The sequence below is a fragment of the Pristiophorus japonicus genome, chromosome 7 (genome assembly GCF_044704955.1).
Source record: "Pristiophorus japonicus isolate sPriJap1 chromosome 7, sPriJap1.hap1, whole genome shotgun sequence".
Lineage (NCBI taxonomy): Eukaryota > Metazoa > Chordata > Chondrichthyes > Pristiophoridae > Pristiophorus > Pristiophorus japonicus.
This window is the reverse complement of record NC_091983.1, coordinates 109,455,173-109,475,792: the sequence shown is the minus strand read 5'-3', so window position 1 is coordinate 109,475,792 and position 20,620 is coordinate 109,455,173. Positions and strand designations below refer to the sequence as shown.

Here is a 20,620-nt window from a genome sequence, read left to right as displayed (position 1 = left end):
GAAAATTTAGAAATTGAGGCATTGCTTAACCGGAAGCCAATGTCGGTCAGTGGGCACGGGGATGATGGGTGAGTGAGCATTGTTGCGATTTAGGACACAGGCTGCTGAGGAATTTTGGATTACCTCTAGTTTACGTAGGGTAGAATGTGGGAGGTCAGCCAGGAGTGGGTTGGAATAGTCAAGTCTCGAGATAACAAAGGCATGGATGAGGCAGATGAACTGAGGCAAGGGCGGAGACAGGTGATGTTACGGAGGTGGAAATAGGCGGTCTTCGTTATGCTACATATATGTGGTCGAAAGCTCATTTCAGGGTCAAATATGACACCAAGATTGCGAACAGTCTGGTTGAGCCTCAGACAGAAGTTGGGGAGAGGGATGAAGTCAGTGGCTCGTAAACGGAGAACATTTCTGCTCATCCAGAACTGGATGTCGGACAAGCAGTCTGACAATTTAGAGGCCGTGGAGTGGTCAAGAAAAGTGGCAGTGAGGTAGAGCTGGGTGTCATCAGCGTACATATGCTCTGTTTTCAGATGATGTCGCCAAGAGGCAACATGTAGATGAGAAATAGGAGGGGGCCAAGTATAGATCCTTGGGGGACACTGGAGATAACAATGCTGGGGCAGGAGGAGAAGTCATTGCAGGTGATTCTCTGGCTATAATTAGATAAGAATTGAACCAGGCAAGTGCAGACCCACCCAGCTGGATGATGGTGGAGAGGCTTTGGAGAAGGATAGAATGGTCAACCGTGTCAAAGGCTGCAGAGAAGTCAGAAGGACAAGGAGAGATAGTTTGTCTTTGTCACAGTTACAAAGGATGTCATTTGTAACTTTGATGAGAGCCGTTTTGACAATTGTGATTGGAGGGAATTGTACAACTTCAGAAATTACAAATACACTAAACACCCATTTCAGGGGAAGGCAACAGTTCCCTCTAGGTCATCAAGAGTGCATTATACAAGTCTGGCATTGGTACAAAATGGTTTCCGCTTTGCATCGACTCTAAACTTGCAGAATGTACATCTGAGGCCCAGGACTGACACGACTAGAGTGAGGTGAGAAACCCTTCTCTGGGGACTTTCTATTGTGCTTTGCCCTGATGTCTGGTCTTGACTCTAGATTTTGACTGTATTTACTATATAACCATGACTTACCCTTGCTTTGTGGTAGCACACTTGCTTCTGAGTCAGAAGATTCATGCCCACCCCAGAACCTGAACACACAATGTAGGATGACACTTCAGCGTACCACTGAGGGTGGTCTGCGCTGTGGGAGGTACTGTCTTTCGAACGAGGCATTAAACCAAAGGTCTGTCTGCCTCCTCAGGTAGATGTCGAAAACACAATGACACTGTTCGAAATAGAGCAGGGGAGTCTCCAGATGTCCTGGTCAACATTTATCCCTTAATCAATATTACTAAAACACAGATTATACGGTAATTTTTCTCATTGTTGTTTGTGGACCCTGCTGTGTGCAAATTGACTACACTTTAAAAATACTTCATTGGCTGTGAAGTGCTTTTGGATGTCCTGAGGTTGATGAAGGGCACTATATATAAGCCTTGCTTGCTTCCTTCCATCCTTGTTAATGCCAAGAACAATGCCTTTGCACTCGTGCTGCAGTTGTAGTGCGAATCTCTGTTAAACTAAGGAATGTCTGAAACAAGAGCTACTTGTTCTCACTGGTGATCTGCTTTGTGCCCATACTGTAGAAGTAACTAAAACTTCACTGCCATTTGAATCATCATTCTGATTTTCTTCTTTTGCTCTTGTGCACACTCACTGTTGTTGCTTTCCCTCTAGATGTTTAATCCTCAACTGTTTTTTTTTAAACTCCATTGTATTTAACATTATTTTGCTCAGGAAGCTCTAGTATTAAATGCAGGACTAAAATGGAGGTTTGAACTTTAGTCAAATTCTTCACTGGGTCATTCGAAGTGGAACTTGAGTCTGGTGGCAGATCACCATTGTTTCTGCTCCTACCCAACGCTCTTTAATCTATGGTTGGTCAATGGAATGACTTATCTACCACTGTGATTCTGATTCTAGGGTTGCTGCTAACGTGTTTGTAATTAAGATGCTATCGGTGGAACCAGTAATAATGCTTGTGTAACATAAACACGCATCACCTGTGACGTGCCCCAATGGTAATTGTGCACATGTACATGCTACAGGGAGTTCAGTGTGCACATACACAGTGATGAGATTTGGAGCAAGGAGGGATGTACAGTAAGTCATCATCATCATAGGCAGTCCCTCGGGATCGAGGAAGACTTGCTTCCACTCTTAGCATGAGTTCTTGGGTGCCTGGACAGTCCAATACAAGAACCACAGTTTCTGTCACAGGTGGGACTGATAATCGTTGAGGGAAAGGGTGGGCAGGAAGCCTGGTTTGCCGCACGCTCCTTCTGCTGCCTGCACTTGATTTCTGCATGCTCTCGGTGATGATACTCGAGTAGTTTAACGCCCTTGCAAATGCACTTCCTCCACTTAGGGCAGTCTATGGCCAAGGACTCTCAGGTGTCAGTGGTGATGTCGCACTTTATCAGGGAGGCTTTGAGGGTGTCCTTGTAATGTTTCCTCTGCCCGCCTTTGGCTTGTTTGCCGTGGACGAGTTCCAAGTAGAGCGCTTGCTTTGGGAGTCTCGTGTCTGGCATGCGAACTATGTGGCCTGCCCAGCGGAGCTGATCAAGTGTGGTCAGTGCTTCAATGCTGGGGATGTTGGCCTGGACAAGGACGCTAATGTTTGTGCGTCTGTCCTCCCAGTGAATTTGCAGAATCTTGCGGAGACATTGCTGGTGGTATTTCTTCAGCGACTTCAGGTGTCTACTGTACATGGTCCACGTCTCTGAGCCATACAGGAGGGCGTGTATTACTACGGCCCTGTAGATCATGAGCTTGGTGACAGTTTTGAGGGACTGATCTTCAAACACTCTTTTCCTCAGGTGGCTGAAGGCTGCACTGGCGCGCTGGAGGCATGTGTTGGATCTCATCAATGCCTGCTCTTGTTGATGGGAGGCTCCCGAGATGGGGGAAGTGGTCCACGTTGACCAGGGCCATGGCGTGGATCTTGATGTTTGGGGGGACAGTGCTGTGCGGCGAGGACAGGCTGGTGTGACCTTTGTCTTGCCAATATTTAGCGTAAGGCCCATACTTTCATATGCCTCAGTAAATATGTCGACTATGTCCTGGAGTTCAGCCTCTGTGTGGGCACAGTACGCAGGCATCGTCCATGTACTGTAGCTCAACGACAGAGGTTGGAGTGGTCTTGGACCTGGCCTGGAGATGGCGAAGGTTGAACAACTTCCCACTGGTTCTGTTGTATAAAATTGATGGCAATACAAAAGCTGCATTGGTGGTAAGGTGCTGATTTCATACAGTAAGATTAGGATAATGGCATTCATTTGTTAATGTGAACTGTTCTGATTACAACTCTTGTGGTACTGTCCACTTCATTTTAAATCAAAAGCTGGTCTGTAGCTGTCGAAAAAGAGAACTGAGGGTTATAGAGTTAATAATGGGGACTTGTGCCAAAATTGGGAGAGCTGCCCCACAGACTAGTCGAGCAACAGCCTGACCATAGTCACACTCACAGAATCATACCTTTCAGCCAATGTCCCTAGCGTCTTAAAAGAAGTGGCTGCAAAGATAGTGGATGCATTGGTTGTAATCTACCAAAATTCCCTGGATTCTGGGGTGGTCCCAGCGGATTGGAATACCGCAAATGTAATGTCCCTATTTGTTTTTTAAAAAGGAGGCAAACAAAAAACAGGAAACTATAGACCAGTTAGCCTAATATCTGTCTTTGGGAAAATGCTGGAGTCCATTAAGGAAGCAGTAGCAGGACATTTGGGAAAGCAGAATTTGCATGGTTTTATGAAAGTAAATCCTGTTTGACAAATTTGCTGGAGTTCTTTGAGGATGTAATGAGCTGGGTGGATAAGGGAGTGCCAGTGGATGTGGTGTATTTGGATTTCCAGAAGGCATTCGATAAGGTGCCACATAAAAAGTTATTGCAGAAGATGAAAGCTCATGGGGTTGGGATAATATATTAGTTAGCCAATCCTCTGTCCATGCTAACAGAAAACAGAGAGTCGGGATAAATGGGTCATTTTCCGGTTGGCAAACAGTAACTAGTGGGGTGTCGCAGGGATCGGTGCTGAGTCATTAATATAGATTGTAAATATTTGATGACTTGGATGAAGGGACTAAGTGTAATGTAGCCAAGTTTGCTGATGATACAAAGATGGGTGGGAAAACAAATTGTAAGGAGGACACCAAAAATCTGCAAAGGGAAAAAGACCGGGCTAAGTGAGTGGGCAAAAATTTGGCAGATGGAGTATAATGTGGGAAAATGTGAGGTTATCCCCTTTGACAGAAATAATAGAAAAACAAATTATAATTTTAAATGGAGAAAAATTGCCAAGTGCTGCAGTACAGAGGGCTCTGGGGGTCCTTGTGCATGAAACACAAAAAGTTAGTTTGCAGGTACAAGAAGTAATCAGGAAGGCAAATGGAATGTTGGCCTTTATTGCAAGGGGGGATAGAGTATAAAAGCAGAGAAGTCCTGCTACAACTGTACAGGGTATTGGTAAGGCCACACCTAGAGTACTGTGTACAGTTTTGGTCTCCATATTTAAGGAATGATATATTTGCATTGGAGAAGGTTCAGTAGGTTGATTCCGGAGATGAAGGGGTTGACTTATGAAGGTAGGTTGGGCCTATACACATTGGCGTTCAGAAGAATGAGAGATGATCTTATTGAAACATTCAAGATAATGATGGGGCTTGACAAGATGGACGCAGAGAGGATATTTCCACTCCTAGTCTCAGAATAAGGGACCGCCCATTTGAAACTGAGATGAGGAGGAATTTCTTCTGAGGGTTGTAAATCTATGGAATTCTCTGCCCCAGAGAGCTATGGAGGCTGAGTCATTGAATATATTTAAGGTGGAGATAGACAGATTTTTTGAGCGATTTAATGGACTATAAAGATTCGGGGGAGCGTGCAGGGAAGTGGAGCTGAGTCCATGATCAAATTAGCCATGATCTTATTGAATGGCAGAGCAGGCTCGAGGCGCCACATGGCCTACTCCTGTTCCTATTTCTTATGTTCTTGTGTCCTTGGCTCCTCTGGATACGTCCTGCCCCAATGGCAGGACAGACCCAGCAGAGGTGGTGGCAGAATGGTATACTATCGAAAGGGAATGGCCCCAGGAGTCATCAACATTGACTCTGGACCCCACGAAGTCTCGAGGCATCAGGTCAAACATGGGCAAGGAAACCTCCTGCTGATTGCCACCTATCACGCACTCCCAGCTGATGTGGGTGCGTGATAGGTGGTAATCAACAGAAGGTTGTCTGGGTGGACGGGTTTGGTCGCACCATTGCTGACTGTGCTTGCTGAGTCCTGAAGGACAGAGGCCAGCCTGGGCCTGTGGCAGGCGCTGAGACAATAACACTGGAGGAAAAACTATTTGATCTCATCCTCACCAATTTACCTGGTGCAGATGCATCTGTCCATGACCATATTGGCAGGAGTGACGACCACAGTCCTTGTAGAGACAAAGTCACGTCTTCGCACTGAGGGCACCCTCCATCGTGTTAAATTAGATTGATTCAGGACAGCTCTAGCAGCTTAAAACTGGGCATCCATGAGGTGCTGTGGGCCATCACCAGCAGCAGAATTGTATTCCACCACAATTTGTAATCTCGTGGCCTGGCATATCCCTCATTCTACCATTCCCATCAAGCCAGGGGACCAACCCTGGTTCAATGAGGAGCACAGAAAAGTATGCCAGGGACCGTACCAGGTGTACCTAAAAAGTACTACATGCATGCAAAAATGCAGAAACAGCTTGCTTATGGACAGAGCTAAGCGATCGAATTAAAGCTCTGATGTCCTGTCACATCCAGTCATGAATGGTGCACAATTAAATGACTAATGGGAGGAGGTGGCTCTATAAACATCCCCAATCCTCACTGATGGTGGAGCCCAGCACGTGAATGCACAAGGCTGAAATGTTCACAACCAATTTCAGCCAGAAATGCCGAAATGCCGAGTGTATGATCCATGGCCTCATCTTGAGGTCCCTACCATCACAGATGCCAATCTCCAGCCAATTTGATTCACTCCACCTGCTATCAAGAAATAGCTGAGCGCACTGGATACAGCAAAGGGTATTGGCTCTGACAACATCTCAACTGTAGTGCAGAAGACTTGTGCTCCAGAACTAGTCATGCCTCTAGCCAAGCTGTTCCAGTGCAGTTATGGCACTGACATCTGTTTGACAAAGTAGAAAATTGGGCAGTTATGTCCTGTCCACAAAAACCTGGACGAATCCAATACAGCCAATTAATGCCCCAACAGTCTACTCTCAATTGTCAGCAGAATGATGGATGGTGTCGTTGACAGTGCTATCAAATGGTGCTTGCACACCAATAACCTGTTCACCGATGCTCAGTTTGGGTTTCACCTGGAACACTCTGCTCCAGACCTCATTACAGCTTTGGTCAAAACATGGACAATACAGTTGAATTCCAGAGGTGAAGTGAGACTGACTCCTCTTGGTCTCAGGGCAGCATTTTACTGAGTATGGCACCAAGCAGCCCTCGTACAATTGAAGTCAATGGGAATCAGAGGGTAAAACTCTCCACTGGCTGGAGTCATACCTAGCACAAAGGAAGGTGGTTGTTGGAGGTCAATGATCGCAGCCCCAGGACATCGCTGCAGGAGTTTCTCAGCCAGTGTCCTTGGCCCAACCATCTTCAGCTGATTCATCAATGATCTTCCCTCCATCATAAGGTCAGCAGTGAGACAGTTTGCTGATGAATGCAGTGTTCCGTTCCATCACAATTCCTTAGAAAATGAAGCAGTTTTTGCCCACATGCAGCAGGCCCTGGACAACATCCAGGTCCTGGAACATTTGCACCACTCAAGTGCCAGGCAATGACCATCTCCAACAAGACAGTGTCTAACCACCTCCCCATGACATTCAATGGCATTACAATTGTTGAATTCCCTACCATCAAGATCCTGGGGGTGACCAGAAAATTAGCTGGACCAGCCACATAAATATACCTGAAAATTTATTGGACCAGCAACACGGTATCCATGTCTCATCATCGAGTGGTTTGGGATCACTACTGCTGACTGAACTTGCTGAATCCAGAAGGACATAGCTACCAGCCTTGACCTGTGGCAGGTGGTGAGAGAACTAACATATGGGGGAAAAACCTACTTGACCTCGTCCTCGCCAATTTACATGTCACAGATGCATCTGTCCATGACCGTATTGGTAGGAGTGACCACCATACAGTCCTTCTAGAGATACAGACTTTAGCCACATAAATACTGTGGCTAAAGAGCAGGTCAGAGACTGGGTATTCTGTGGCGAGCGTCTCACCTCCTGACTCCCCAAAGCCTTTCTGCAAGGCACAAGTCAGAAATGTGATCGAATACTCTCCACTTGCCTGGATGAGTGCAGCTTCAACAGCTCTCAAGAAGCTCAACATCATCCAGGAAAAAGCAACCCACTTGATCGGCACCCTATTCACCACCTTTCTCCTTCACTCCCTACACTGCTGTGCAGTGTGTACCCTCTACAAGATGCACTGCAACAACTCGCCAAGGCTGCTTCGACAGTACTTCCCGAACCCACAAGCTCTACCACCTAGAAGGACAAGAACAGGGAGCATCACCACCTCAAAGCAACACACCATCCACACTTGGAAATATATCGCCGTTCCTTCATCGTCGCTGGGTCAAAATACTGGAGTTCCCTCCCGAACTGCACAGTTGGGAGCACCTTCACCACACGGACTGCAGCGATTCAAGATGGCTGCTCACCACCACCTTCTCAAGGGCACTTAGGGATAGTCAATCAATGCTGGCCTTGCCAGTGATGCCCACATGCCATGAATGAATGAATGAATGAATACATTTTTTTTTTTAAAAGGGAAGTTTATCCAACCACCCCCACCCCAGGAAGGGCAGAATGATGGCAAGGTTGAATTGTTAAAAAAAAATGGGAACAAACCTCCTTATGGATTCTGCAGGCAAGTGGTTTTCTATCACTGTTTGGGGGCCAGGAGGAGCAGGAGTACTTCCACAGGCTCTCAAACTGACCTGCCCTCCCCATCTTTCCCCACCACCCCGACCCAAACCAGAGATCTCTAGAGCATCCCCACCCCTGCTGCAATCTGCAGGCCCCGACGTGGTCAATTCCCCCCACCCCCGTCCGTGCTTCGGCCTTGTCCAGTAGGCTTTCTCACTCAATAGCCATCCAGCCTCTCAATCTGGCCACCTGCGAGGTGGGAAGCTGAGTACAAAAGTTGTGATGAAGTCCTGCTGTTAAATTTGGCATGCTCCACGCCTTTCCCTTTTCTCCAGGTTTTCCTGCCACTGACAGTTGCCGTCTCCCTGTATATTAAAAGCAGAGTCAATCTGTTTGATTCACAAGAGGGTTACAAGAGAATTTGGTGATAGAAACATAGAAATTTACAGCACAGAAGGAGGCCATTTCAGCCCATTGTGTCTGCGCCGGCTGACAGAGCTGCATGTCCCTTGGTCAGCAGCCCTAAAGGTTACATATAAACCTATGAACAATAACGGAAAGGCAAAGAGCACCCAGCCCAACCAGTCCGCCTCACACAACGGCGACACCCCTTATACTGAAACATTCTACACTCTACCCCAACCGGAGCCATGTGATCTCCTGAGAGAGGCAAAAACCAGAAAAAACCCAGGCCAATTTAGGGAGAAAATAATGTGTGCAAATTCCTCTCCGACCCATCCAGGCAATTGAAATTTGTCCAGGAGATCGCCCTGGCCGTATTCTATTCCCTGCAGTACTTACTATTATATCTGCGCCCTCCAACAAAAGGTTATCCAGTCTAATCCCAATTACCAGCTCTAGGTCCGTAATCCTGCAGGTTACTGCACTTTAAGTGCCCATCCAACCATCTCTTAAAAGTGGTGAGGGTTCCTGCATCCACCACTCTTCCAGGTGGCAAGTTCCAGATCCTCACACCCCTCTACCTAAAGAAGCCCCACCCTCAAATCCCCTCTAAACCTTCCACCAACCACCTTAAAATTATGCCCCCTCATAATAGACCCCTCCACCAATGGAAATAGACCATTGCTATCCATTATGTCCAGGCCCCTCAATAGTTTCTACACCTCAATGAGGTCTCCTCTCAACCTCCTCTGTTCCAATGAGAACAAACCCAGCATATCCAATCTGTCCTCATAACTAAGATTCTCCATTTCAGGCAGCATCCTAGTAAATCTCTGCATCCTCTCTAGTGCAATCACGTCCTTCCTATAATACGGCGACCAGAACTGCATGCAAAGTATTATACAATTTAAGCATAACTTCCCTGCTCTTGTATTCCATGCATTGGCCAATAAAGGCAAGCATTCCATATGCCGCCTTAACCACCTTATCCACCTGGCCTGTTACTTTCAGGGATCTGTGGACAAGCACTCCAAGGTCCTTTTTGTTCATCTGCACTATTAAGTGGCCTACCGCTTAATGGTGTATACTTATTAGCCCTCCCAAAGTGCATCACCTCACACTTCTCTTAATTCAATTCCATTTGCCACTGCCTCTGCCCACCTGACCAGTAGATTAATATCCTCCTGCAGCTCATGACTTTCCTCTTCATGATCAATCACACAATTTGAGTGTCGTCTGCAAACTTCTTAATCATACTCTCTATATTCAAATCTAAATCGTTGTATACCACAAAAAGCAAGGGATCCAGTACTGAGCCCTGCGGAACCCCACTGGAAACATCCTTGCAGTCACAAAAATATCCATCAACCATTATCCTTTGCATCCAACCTCCAAGCCAATTTTGGATCCGACTTGCCACTTTGCCCTGGATCCCATGGGCTTTTAATCTTCATGGCCAGTCTTACCATATGGGACCTTATCAAAAGCCTTGCGAAAGTCCATATATACTACATCGTACACACTACCCTCATCGACCCTCTTGGTTACCTCCTCAAAAAATTCAATCAGGTTAGTCAAACACGATCTTCCTTTAAGAAATCCGTACTGATTGTCCCTAATTAATCCTTGCCTTTCCAAATGCAGATTTATCCTGTCTTTCAGGATTTTTTTCAATAATATTCCCACCACTGAGGCTAAGCTGACAGGCCTGTAATTACTCGGCTTATCCCTTTCTCCCTTCTTAAACAAGGGTACTAACAACATTAACAGTCCTCCAATCCTCCGGTACCATGCCCAGATCAAAAGAGGACTGGAAAATGATGGTCAAGGCCTCTGCTATTTCCTCTTTTACTTCGCTCATCAGCCTGAGATGCATTTCATCCCGATCCTACCAACATCTTCCGCCTCCACACAAAGATTACCCTCATGGTCTCTAATAGGCCTTACCCTTTCTTTAGTTACCCTCTTACTCTTAATATATTTATAGAACATCTTGGGGTTTTCCTTAATTTTACTAGCCAAGAATTTCTCGTGCTCTCCCTTAGCATTCCTAATATTTTTAATTTTGCTTCTTCACTTTCTATATTCCTCTAAAGATTCTGAAATATTTAGTCGTTGGTATATGACACAAGCATTTCTTTTTTCTTAATCCTTCCCTGTAAGTCCCTGGACATCCAGGGGGCTCTAGAATTAGTTTTCCCAGCCATTTTCTTTAAGGGCACATGTTTGGCCTAAGCCTTCCAGTTCTCCTCCTTGAATGCCTCCCACTGATCTGGCGATGGGGAAGACTATTATTGAGGTTGTTGTGCAAAGACTGTGAAAGGAGCAAGCTTCATAGGCTGAATAACATTCTGTTATTCCAAGATGTATGTTGGTGCAAACGTATGGATGATTGACTTGTTGAATTTTCTTAACTTTGTTTAGCATTAACCTAAGATTTATAAAGCAGTGAAAAATTCAAATCCTATTTAACAGTAACATACTATTTTGGAGCTACATTTGGTCATCCCTCTCTTCTTACCGTGGGTTCATTTCCTGGTTCAAAACGAGTATCTTTTTATAGCCTGAATTTATTTAACCCCTATTTTATACCGGCGGGTGACGATTAATAAGTTTTGTCTGACTCGTCAAGCAACTGTATTAGGTGTCGTGCTTCATTGATCTACTTAGGTTATTGGATTGAAATGCAAATAACCCAACATTGTCATGTGATTCTTTAATCCTAATACTATTTTGTAGCTTTTCTCTGTGCCAAATGGTTCTTTCACTGTAGAAGTCCAGAAGTCTTTTTGCATTTTTGGATAGCCTTTTGTCTTTGCGGGACATTTGGGCACGCAACTTGGATCATTGTGCGTCACATTGCATTTAATTTAGGCAGTCTTCCCATCAATCTACATACATCTCTTCTGCCGATACTAAGAAATCTTGATATTTTGATTCAGGATTTATCCACCAATGAGGCAAAGCACTAAATGTGCTTTCTAAACCTCTAGCCCATGAAATTCAAACAAGACAAACCAGTGAATATTGAGTTGTAATGAGCTGTATATAGTTCCAGTGAGTCATAGACTGTATGTTGCCCAAGTGCCATAATTTGGACAACCTAGTCTAAAGTTTTCAATTTTTGACTAGCCATGACTAACAGTTGTCAACTCAGGAACGATTCACTCTCCGGAGAATTAACTGCAAAAGAAAGCCACATCATATTGCCTGTAATTTCATTTGGTTCGCTACATTGTACTGGCTATCGATTCGAAATTATTGCAAGTTGGTTGTACAGGTACATTGAAAGTCAGTTAAAGCAATTATCTTTTTTGTGGCAATCCTGCTCGATTGTTTGTTTTGGGGAGTGAGTGGAAGAGTCATGGGGTTTGTGACCTTTGTATGATCCATGCTTAAGTTTTTACCTCAAGCATAGATTAAGATCAGATACGCCACAGAACATACTGGCTCCTGTGCCCATGTGTCATCTATGGAAAGCAGCTAGTCAGAATTAAATACCAATAATGTGGAGATGGGTAGATAGTCTGACATTTAATGTCAGCGGATTAAATACATGAAATAAAGTACCTGATGTGTTGCATTTTACACGGTTTATCGAAGGCGTTGGTCAGTTGCGTTCAATGTTATAGCTTTTTGTACACCACCTCATGTTCTTATTTAGTGTAAAATTATACAGGATATACAGCAGCGAAACAGGTCATTCAATCCAACCATTCCATGCTGGCATTAATGTTGCCCTCTGCCGCCTCCTGTCTTTCATCCTCTAAATCTATCAGCATATCCCTCTATTCCCTTTGCCCTCATTTGCTTATTTAGCCTCCCCTTAAATGCGTCTATACTATCCGCTTCAACCACTCCCTGTGGTAGCGAGTTCCACATTCTCACCACTCTGGGTAAAGGTATTTCTTCTGAATTCCCTATTTGATTTCTTGGTGACTGTTTATGATTGATGGCCTCTAGGTATGCTCTTCTCCACAAGTGAAAACACTCTCTCGGTATCTATCCTTTCATAATTTTAAAGACCTCTATTAGGTCACCTGTTTCAAGAGAAAAGAGACACAGCCTGTTCATCCTTTCCTGAAAGGTATAACCTCGTGTTTCTGATATCATTTTTGTAAATCTTTTTTGGACCCTCTCCAGTGCCTCTCTATCCTTTTTATAATATGGGGACCAGGATTGCACACACTACTCCCAAGTGTGGTCTAACCAAGGTTCGATTCAAGTTTAGCATAACTTCTCTACTTTTCAATTCTATCCCGCTAGAAATAAACCCTACTGCTTGGTTTGCTTTTTTATGGCCTTATTAACTTGCATCGCTACTTTTAGTGATTTGTGTATTTATACTCCGAGATCCCTTTGCTCTTCTACCGAATTTAGATTCTTATTTTCCAAGTAATATGTGACCTCATTTTTCTTACCAAAATGTAATGCCTCACATTCATCTGTGTAAGATTGTCATTAAAAAAGCAAATTGCTTTATCTGGCTTTCCTGAATGAAGATGGCTCGTCAAAGTGGACAATTCCTGCAGTAAAGTTGAAATTTATACTTCAACAAAAATTAGTAAACTAAACTGTTACTAAAATGTTGACGAAAGCAAAATACCGTGGATGCTATAAATCTGATTTAAAAACAGAAAATGCTGGGAATACTCGGGTCAGGCAGTATCTGGAGAGACAAACAGAGTTAATGTTTCAGGTCGATGCCCTTTTGTCAGAACTGGAAAAAGTTACAGATATAATAGATTTTAAGCAAGAGCAGGGTAGGGAAAGAGGGGAGTGAGTTAAGAGCAAAAGCAAAGGTCAGTGATGGGGTGGAGGCAGGAGTGATTAAATGAGAAGTTATAATTATACAAAGCAAAAGAAGATGGTAATGGGACAAGTAAAGAAACAAAAGATGAATCTAGAAGAGGTGTAAATGGGAATGGCAGAATCAACAGCTGCTATGTGGAAAAAATAGAGGCAGAGTTTATGGTCTGAAATTGTTGAACTTGATGAGTCCAGAGAGATGAGGTGCTGTTCCTCGAGCTTGCATTGGGGCTTTGTTGGAACAGTGCAAGAGGCTGAGGTCAGTGCGGGAGTGGAGCGGAGAATTAAAATGACAGGCAACTGGAAGCTCGATCATGTTTGCGGACTGAACGGAGGTATTTCACAAAGCGTTCACCCAGTCTGTGTTTGGTTTCCCCAATATAGTGGAGACCACATCGTGAGCAGCGAATACAGTATACTAAATTGAAAGAACTACAAGTAAATCGCTGTTTCACCTGGAGGACGTGTTTGGGGTCCTGGACGGTGGGAAGGGAGGAGATAAAAGGGCAGGTGTTGCATCTCCTGCGCTTGCACGGGAAGGTGCTGTGGGAAGGGGTGCTGGGGTGATTGAGGAGGGGACCAGGGTGTCGTGGAAGGAAAGGTCCCTTAGGAATGCTGAGAAGGGAGGGGGAAGATGTGATTCGTGGTGGGATCATGCTGAGGATGGCAGAAATGGCGGAGGATGATCCGTTGAATGTGGAGGCTGGTGGAGTGAAAGGTGAGGACAATGGGAACCTGTCGTGGTCCTGGGAGGGAGGGAAGTCATGAGAGCAGAAATGTGGGGAATGGAATGGACATGGTCAAGGATCATGTCGACTACGGTAGAGGGGAATTCTCGGTTGAGGAAAAAGGAAGACATATCGAAAGCACAAATAGGGAAGATGGCATCGTCAGAACAGATGTGACAGAGACAGAGAATTTGGGAGAATGGAATGGAGTCCTTACAGGAAGCGGGGTGGGAGGAAGTGTATTCCAGGTAGTTATGGGAGTCAGTGGGCTTATAGTGAGTGTTTGTTGATAACCTATCCTCAGAAATGGAGACAGAGAAGTCAAGGAAGGGAAGTGTCCGAGATGGACCATGTGAAGGTGAGGGATGGGTGAAAATTGCCAGCGAATTAAATGAAATTTTCTAGTTCAGGGCGAGAGCAGGACACTGCACCAATACAGTCATCAGTGTATCAGAAAAAGAGGTGAGGGAGGGGACCCGAGTAGGACTGGAGCAAAGAATGTTCCACATCTCTGACGAAAAGGCAGGCATAGCTCAGACCCATGCGCGTTCCCTGAGCAATACCTTTAATTTGGAGGAAGTGAATGGAGTCAAAGGAGAAGTTGTTCAATTTGAGAACATGTTCAGCCAGGTGGAAGAGGGTGGTGGTGAATGGGGACTGGTTGGGCCTCTGCTCGAGAAAGAAGTGGCTCGCCCTCAGGCCATCCTGGTGGGCGAATTGATCCACGCACAGGCATCTTCCAGCCTTCAACATGTAGTTTGGGACCTGGAATATTAGGTCCTTCATTGAAACACCTGTGAACTCATCCCTTTTTGACATGGAAGCAAGTCATCCTCTATGAGGGACTGCCTATGATGATTATGAAAGGAATTGGACGTCCATACTGAAAAATGGATGATTGGGGCCAGGAAACTGGAAACTCTGTGCTATGCTGGGTTGCTCATGCATTGTGAATCAGTCATGATATTTATGCAATCAATTGTTCCAGAGGTAGTTTGGAAAGAAATTGTACTGGTCTTTTAGAATTAATAGGATGTACTGCGGGCAGTAGCTTTACATCATACGTAAAGTGTGTCAAGAGGCACTGGCTGCCTTGTGTGAAGCATGGAAAAATAATTCATATGAAATAGTAAGAAGGGAAGAAAGTTACAAGAGAAAGCCTCTGATAAAATCCAATTTTTTTCTTACTAGACATGAGCTTCATATTTGTGAATAACTGCAGGATCTGCAGTTTTACTGCGCCAAGACGGAACCTGTATGTTGCTAAATGCAGCAAGATTTTGACCTGTCTTTTATGTTGTATTTTTCTTCGATAGAAACGGATGATGTGTCATTTTCTCATTGGCGAAGTCTTGTCAGCAGAGAAATTAAACTAGTCTGCTCCAAGGATTGGCTGAGAAGTTGTTTGCTTAAGACAAGGTGGATCATGTTACAGCTGTCACTAATATTTTTTGATTCTAATGCAAGGCAATTGCTGAAATGTTAACTTTTTGCTTCTCTCCACAGTTGCTGTGCCTGCTTTGCTGAGAGTTTCCAGCATATTCTGTTGTTTGTTTGATTTCCAGCATCTACTGTATTTTATTTTCTTTTGCAACGGAACCTTGTTTAATAATTTTAAAAAAGGTCATGTGCCCCATCTAGTGGTCATGGTACTCAGCACATAGGGCTAGACTTTCCACTTCACATCGCCCATCTCGGGCCCATCTATGGCCCAAAACTGACCTCTATCACCCATTTTGAGCAAAAAGTGGAAACTAGGCCCAAAATATCGCCGGAAAAATAGGCCCCCAAGTTTCCACTTTGATCGCTGAGATGATCGCCCACACAAGGCCCATCCCAAGTTTCAGCACTGAGCATGCACTTCGCTGGGCCGATGCAAGGCCCAAAAGAGTGCTCAAAAATGCTTGCCTTTTCAGGGCCTTAGAGAGGGAAATGGGCACTACGGATGCCATTTTTAGCCTCTGAGGAAGAGTGGAGAATTAATCCGAGTTATTTAGAGAGTAAAATTGATGCAAATTGTACTCAGAAATTTGGGACAGGGAATATAAATAGGTATTATCACCTTATTTATGCATATATTGGAATTATTTATTAAATAGCTTTTACATAGTGAAGTTATTTAATGATATTCCGTGGGGAAACAGAATAAACAAATCTGCATGAAGAACTGGACGTTGTAAAAGTTTTAGAAAAATTATTTTTTTATTAACAAAGAACTAATGAACAACACCCTCCCTCCAACGAGATGGCCGCAGGTTGTCCTCCCCCCCCCCCCCCCAAACAAAAATCTCTTCCTCCTCTTCCGTTTCGTCAATCTCCTTCTCCTGCTGATATACCACAGCAGCAGGAGTCTGCTGTGGCTCCCCTTCCTCCTCAGTTTCCTGCGATCTCGGCGAAGTTTCAGTGGTGGTGGTAGTGGATATACGTTGCATATTTCGCACTACAACATTTAACTTTTTATGTTGGGTTGCGTAAAATTTAGTTACGATTAAATAACATTGCAGATTCTAGTTACGATTTAGATCATTAAATAATACATAAATATAAATTTCAACTTACACTCGCAGCTGCCAGTAGGCTGTTCCACCGTTTGCGGCACTGGTCCAGTGTGTGCGTTTCATTGGAGGCCGATGTGACCTACTTCGGCTATTTCAGACCAATTCCTGCGATATTCACAGGGTGGAGGATTCCCCTGCCCACCCCATGTCAGATCCTCCCACCTGGAGCTGAGAGGATTTACGAGGACCTCATTTGCCTTTTCGCTGAAGGGTTTGGCCCTTCTCTTTCCTGCACCTCCCTCCATTCTTTAAATTTATCTGTAATTTGGATAAAACTTTCTGACCTTCCTTTCCTCTCTCTCTCTCTCTCTCTCTCTCTCTCTCTCTCTCTCTCTCTCTCTCTCTCTCTCTCCCAGACCCACCCAGAGCTTCTGAGCATGTGTGAAGACCCTTGGCCTCTGAAAACGCGGGAAGAAGCATCAACCTGCACATGCGCAGTAATGTGTTGCTAGGGAAGCTTTTTTTTCCATTCATTTCCGTTTTCTTTGGGCGATCAGGAGATCGCCGAGAAATGACTGCCCATTTGACATCGCTGGGCTAAGGCCGAGTGGAAAATCGCAAAAAAAAAAATGGGCCTTGAGCCGGCGATCAGCATGGGCAATAGGTCCTGCATCGCTGGAACAAGGCCCATTTTTTTCGGCCTTAGCCTGAAAGTGGAAAGTCTAGCGCATAGTGTTTGAGCTTGGGCAGAGAAATCGCATTTAATGCCTCTCTTGCATGTGATTTCTCCTCGAGTTCCGTTTTCCCAGGAGTTAACTTGCAAAGCAGATATGTTAACTAATGCCATACCAGACTTTTGTATTATTTACAGTTTAATCATCCCTCTGATTTCAGACTTGCACATGATTTTGTTCCTTGCAGGTAGAGGAAGGCTGGTGGAAGGGAATTCTGAATGAGAAAACTGGATTGTTCCCATCCAATTTTGTTAAGGAGTTGGTTGATCAGACTGAGGATGGAGAAGCCAATGAGGTGTTAAGTGAACCAGGTAAAGATAGCTTTTTATTTATTTATAAGACATCAAATTTTTTTTTAAAGCTGTGATCATCTCGGGAGTAATTATATGAAGCAAGCTATTCATCTATGCAGATTAAATGCTGAGGTATTGTCATAATACTTTTTATTGAGCCTAAAGTGCAGACTTTTGGGAGTTTTTTTTAATGGAAGGGAGGATAACAGCACAAGATACTGGGATAGTATGACATAAAGGAAAATGTGGCCGTGAGGATCGCACGCTTCTGACAGAACACCATGGATTTTCCTTCTATTAATTTTATAACAGCATGCAGCTCTCCCCGCCACACTTAACGGAATAGATCAACAGAGCATCCTGGGAAACGCTCGGAGTAAAAGAATTTGCGTGTAATAAAAGTAGATGTGAATTCCAAGTAACTTCCATTTTTTTTCATGCATTTAATGGAATGAAATGCAAGGTGTTGTGAAATAAAGCAAATAAATGGGGAAGGGGCCAGAGAGAAGGAAGTCTGTACCTCAGCGCTAAGTATAGAAATGAGTATTGTTAAGCTTTGACTGCTGTCAAAAAGAACGCACATTTATGAAAACGTACCGTTCTCTCGTCTGATGGTGGTCATTCTTGCCGGTACGGTTCCAAGGGCACTTGCAGCCTTATAGGTGGCTGTTCTCGTTTTCAGTCAAAACAAAGAGCACTATCTGGCTATTTGATACGGAGGATTTTATAGCCAAACATTATGCTGTCCAGAGATTGGTGGCTGGCACGAATGAGTTTAGTAAGGAGCCCCAGGTGATGCGTTTTCTTTTATCCAAAGTCGGGAACATTGAGACAATTTGTGGAGCCTCCTCTGCTCTTTTAGCTGACATCAGTTAGGCTCACAGACAAGAGATCAAATTAAGGCCTTCCTGGTCTATCCATCATTATAAAATCAGGGGATCCATTTGTCCATCAAGTCTGTGTATCCCTAGCACCTGTTGCAGTGTACCAAGTCCTGCAAATTTCTGTGCTTCATATAGCCCTGAAAGCAATAAAAAGGTCAGTTCCTAAGCATATGTGAGCAATAACAAATCGTGTGGAGGAAATGTGCATACTAAGAGATTTTTAGCAGCTGTTCATTTGTGTTTTTTTAACCTAGTAATTGGGATTGTTTATGAAAACGTACTGGATCATAAAATATTAATTCTCGGCATTATTCCTATGTATGCCACAGTTGTTCCGTGTTGATGGGGCGGTGTGTGGGGGGGGTGGGGGGAAATGTATCATGGAGATATTAAGATGTTCCTTGTTCTACCTACGTATGACCATCTCTTCATGCACAGTATAAAAGGTGCCCATCCAAAATTAGAGCCTGGATATTTTTCCTCATTCTCAAAATATTCAGTCCTTGTGGTGCGAGGTAATTCATTTAATTTCCAAAAAATGGTTCAATTTAAGGAACTGATTCAGTACAGGAAGAATTTATATTCCTCATCCTCAGACATGGTTGCCTAGGAAACAGATGCCCCAGGAAAGTAGCTTTAGCTGAATTTGCAAAAGTTAATTGTATTAATCTTTGTGTTTGTTCTTTCCTCCCAATCAAATGCAACACAAATGAAGGATATATATCGATAACTGACAGTTGGCATAGATTGAATGAATATACTCCTACGTATGGAGCCTCAATATGAAGTAGGGAAGATTTTTGTATGGGCATCAGTGCAAATATGCCATATTCACAGGATATGTTTCTTGCCCCAGTGGTCATCTCATTTTGTCTACAAGAACAGTTCAAGGTCCTGTTAGAAAATTATTCTTTCCACTGTTGGGGAACCTATTGTGGATTACTTTTTTAAGTAGTGAGGGAATGTCTGGGAGTATATGTAAGACAGGCACATGGAGTGTTCCTCACTTTCAACAATCACTATTACTTAGACTTATGAAAGACTTGCCTGAGCAACTAATCTTGGCTTATACATTAGGGCCTTCTCTTCTTGAAATTTTACTTGGTCATGGAGGTTACCAAGACTGAAGATTATCTAACTTGCAGGGTTGTCTTCATTCTTTAAACTGAGGTATCCTCCAAATGCCAATTTGCACTCGCCCTTCCCACCACCCCCTTGTTCAGAGTTTTTCCAGCTTTGCAGCATAGATTGCTGACTGTGGTCATAATGCACTACAGCTTTGACATACAGCTTTTATTCTGTGGGGGAAGGGAAAGGTCACACAGACTAATGAAGAAAGTTTTGAATACTCTTAAAGGGGTGTTTGCTTATACGAGCATTATGGACAGCTGTGCTTAATCCTGTTGTATGTGGAGGGTGTTTCAACTTGCAGAATACAGAGCCTATAAGGTAGGTTATCTTATAATTGCTGCTATAGCTCTTGTAAATTGGCTTGCTGACAGTTGATCTTTGTACTGTATTTAAAGCTAGGTCTATTATATTAGCAAGTGTGATCATATTTAACATGTTGAGCACATTTGATTCTCTGATGTAACAGACATGGCAGTCAAGGATTTGATTGGCGGGGGACCTGCATCACCGACATCACCTATAGAATTTACAGGAAATGAGAGTCCAGTAAGATCAGGAACAATGGCCCAGCCAAAGAAAATCCGCGGTGTGGGATTAGGAGACATATTTAAGGAAGGATCCATAAAACTAAAATCAAGATTATCCAATACTGAACTGGAGGATAAAAAATCAGAAAAGGTAGGCCGAGTATTATTATAGAGGCATTATCTGCAATAAATCATTTGCATAAAATAAAATATCAAGTTTTGTTTAAAATGAGAGGTTCGGAAATCTATCCACTTGAAATCATTGAATCTTATGGAAAATGTGGGCTGACGCGGAGGAAATACTAGATCTTCAATGCATACATCTGTAAATTAATTTGACATCTACAGTATCGAGCAATGTTCCCTTTAACTTTTTTCCCCTGTTATGGCCCTTTAAATTTGTTGTGCGGCCGCGCATGCATGGTATGTCTTCCAGTAGCAGCGATGGTGAGCGGTCTGCGAGGGACTTTGCAATTGGTGGGCGGCCGCCACGCACCTTAGAGGCAACATTGGTAGTGAGATTGTCTTCAGAATTGGCAAAAATATTAGCACAGTTACATAA

At 43.9% G+C, this 20,620-nt stretch overlaps 1 protein-coding gene across 6 annotated transcripts in view; it reads left to right on the top strand.

Moving 5' to 3' along the window:
• Window positions 1-20,620, top strand: part of cd2ap (CD2-associated protein) — a 249,038-nt gene that overhangs the window by 150,067 nt on the left and 78,351 nt on the right. For all 6 annotated transcript variants that reach the window (XM_070885236.1, XM_070885237.1, XM_070885240.1 and 3 more), the window contains 2 exons: window positions 17,411-17,534; window positions 19,998-20,209. In XM_070885236.1, the coding sequence (XP_070741337.1) occupies window positions 17,411-17,534; window positions 19,998-20,209 (336 nt within the window). The remainder of the gene's footprint in view (window positions 1-17,410; window positions 17,535-19,997; window positions 20,210-20,620) is intronic.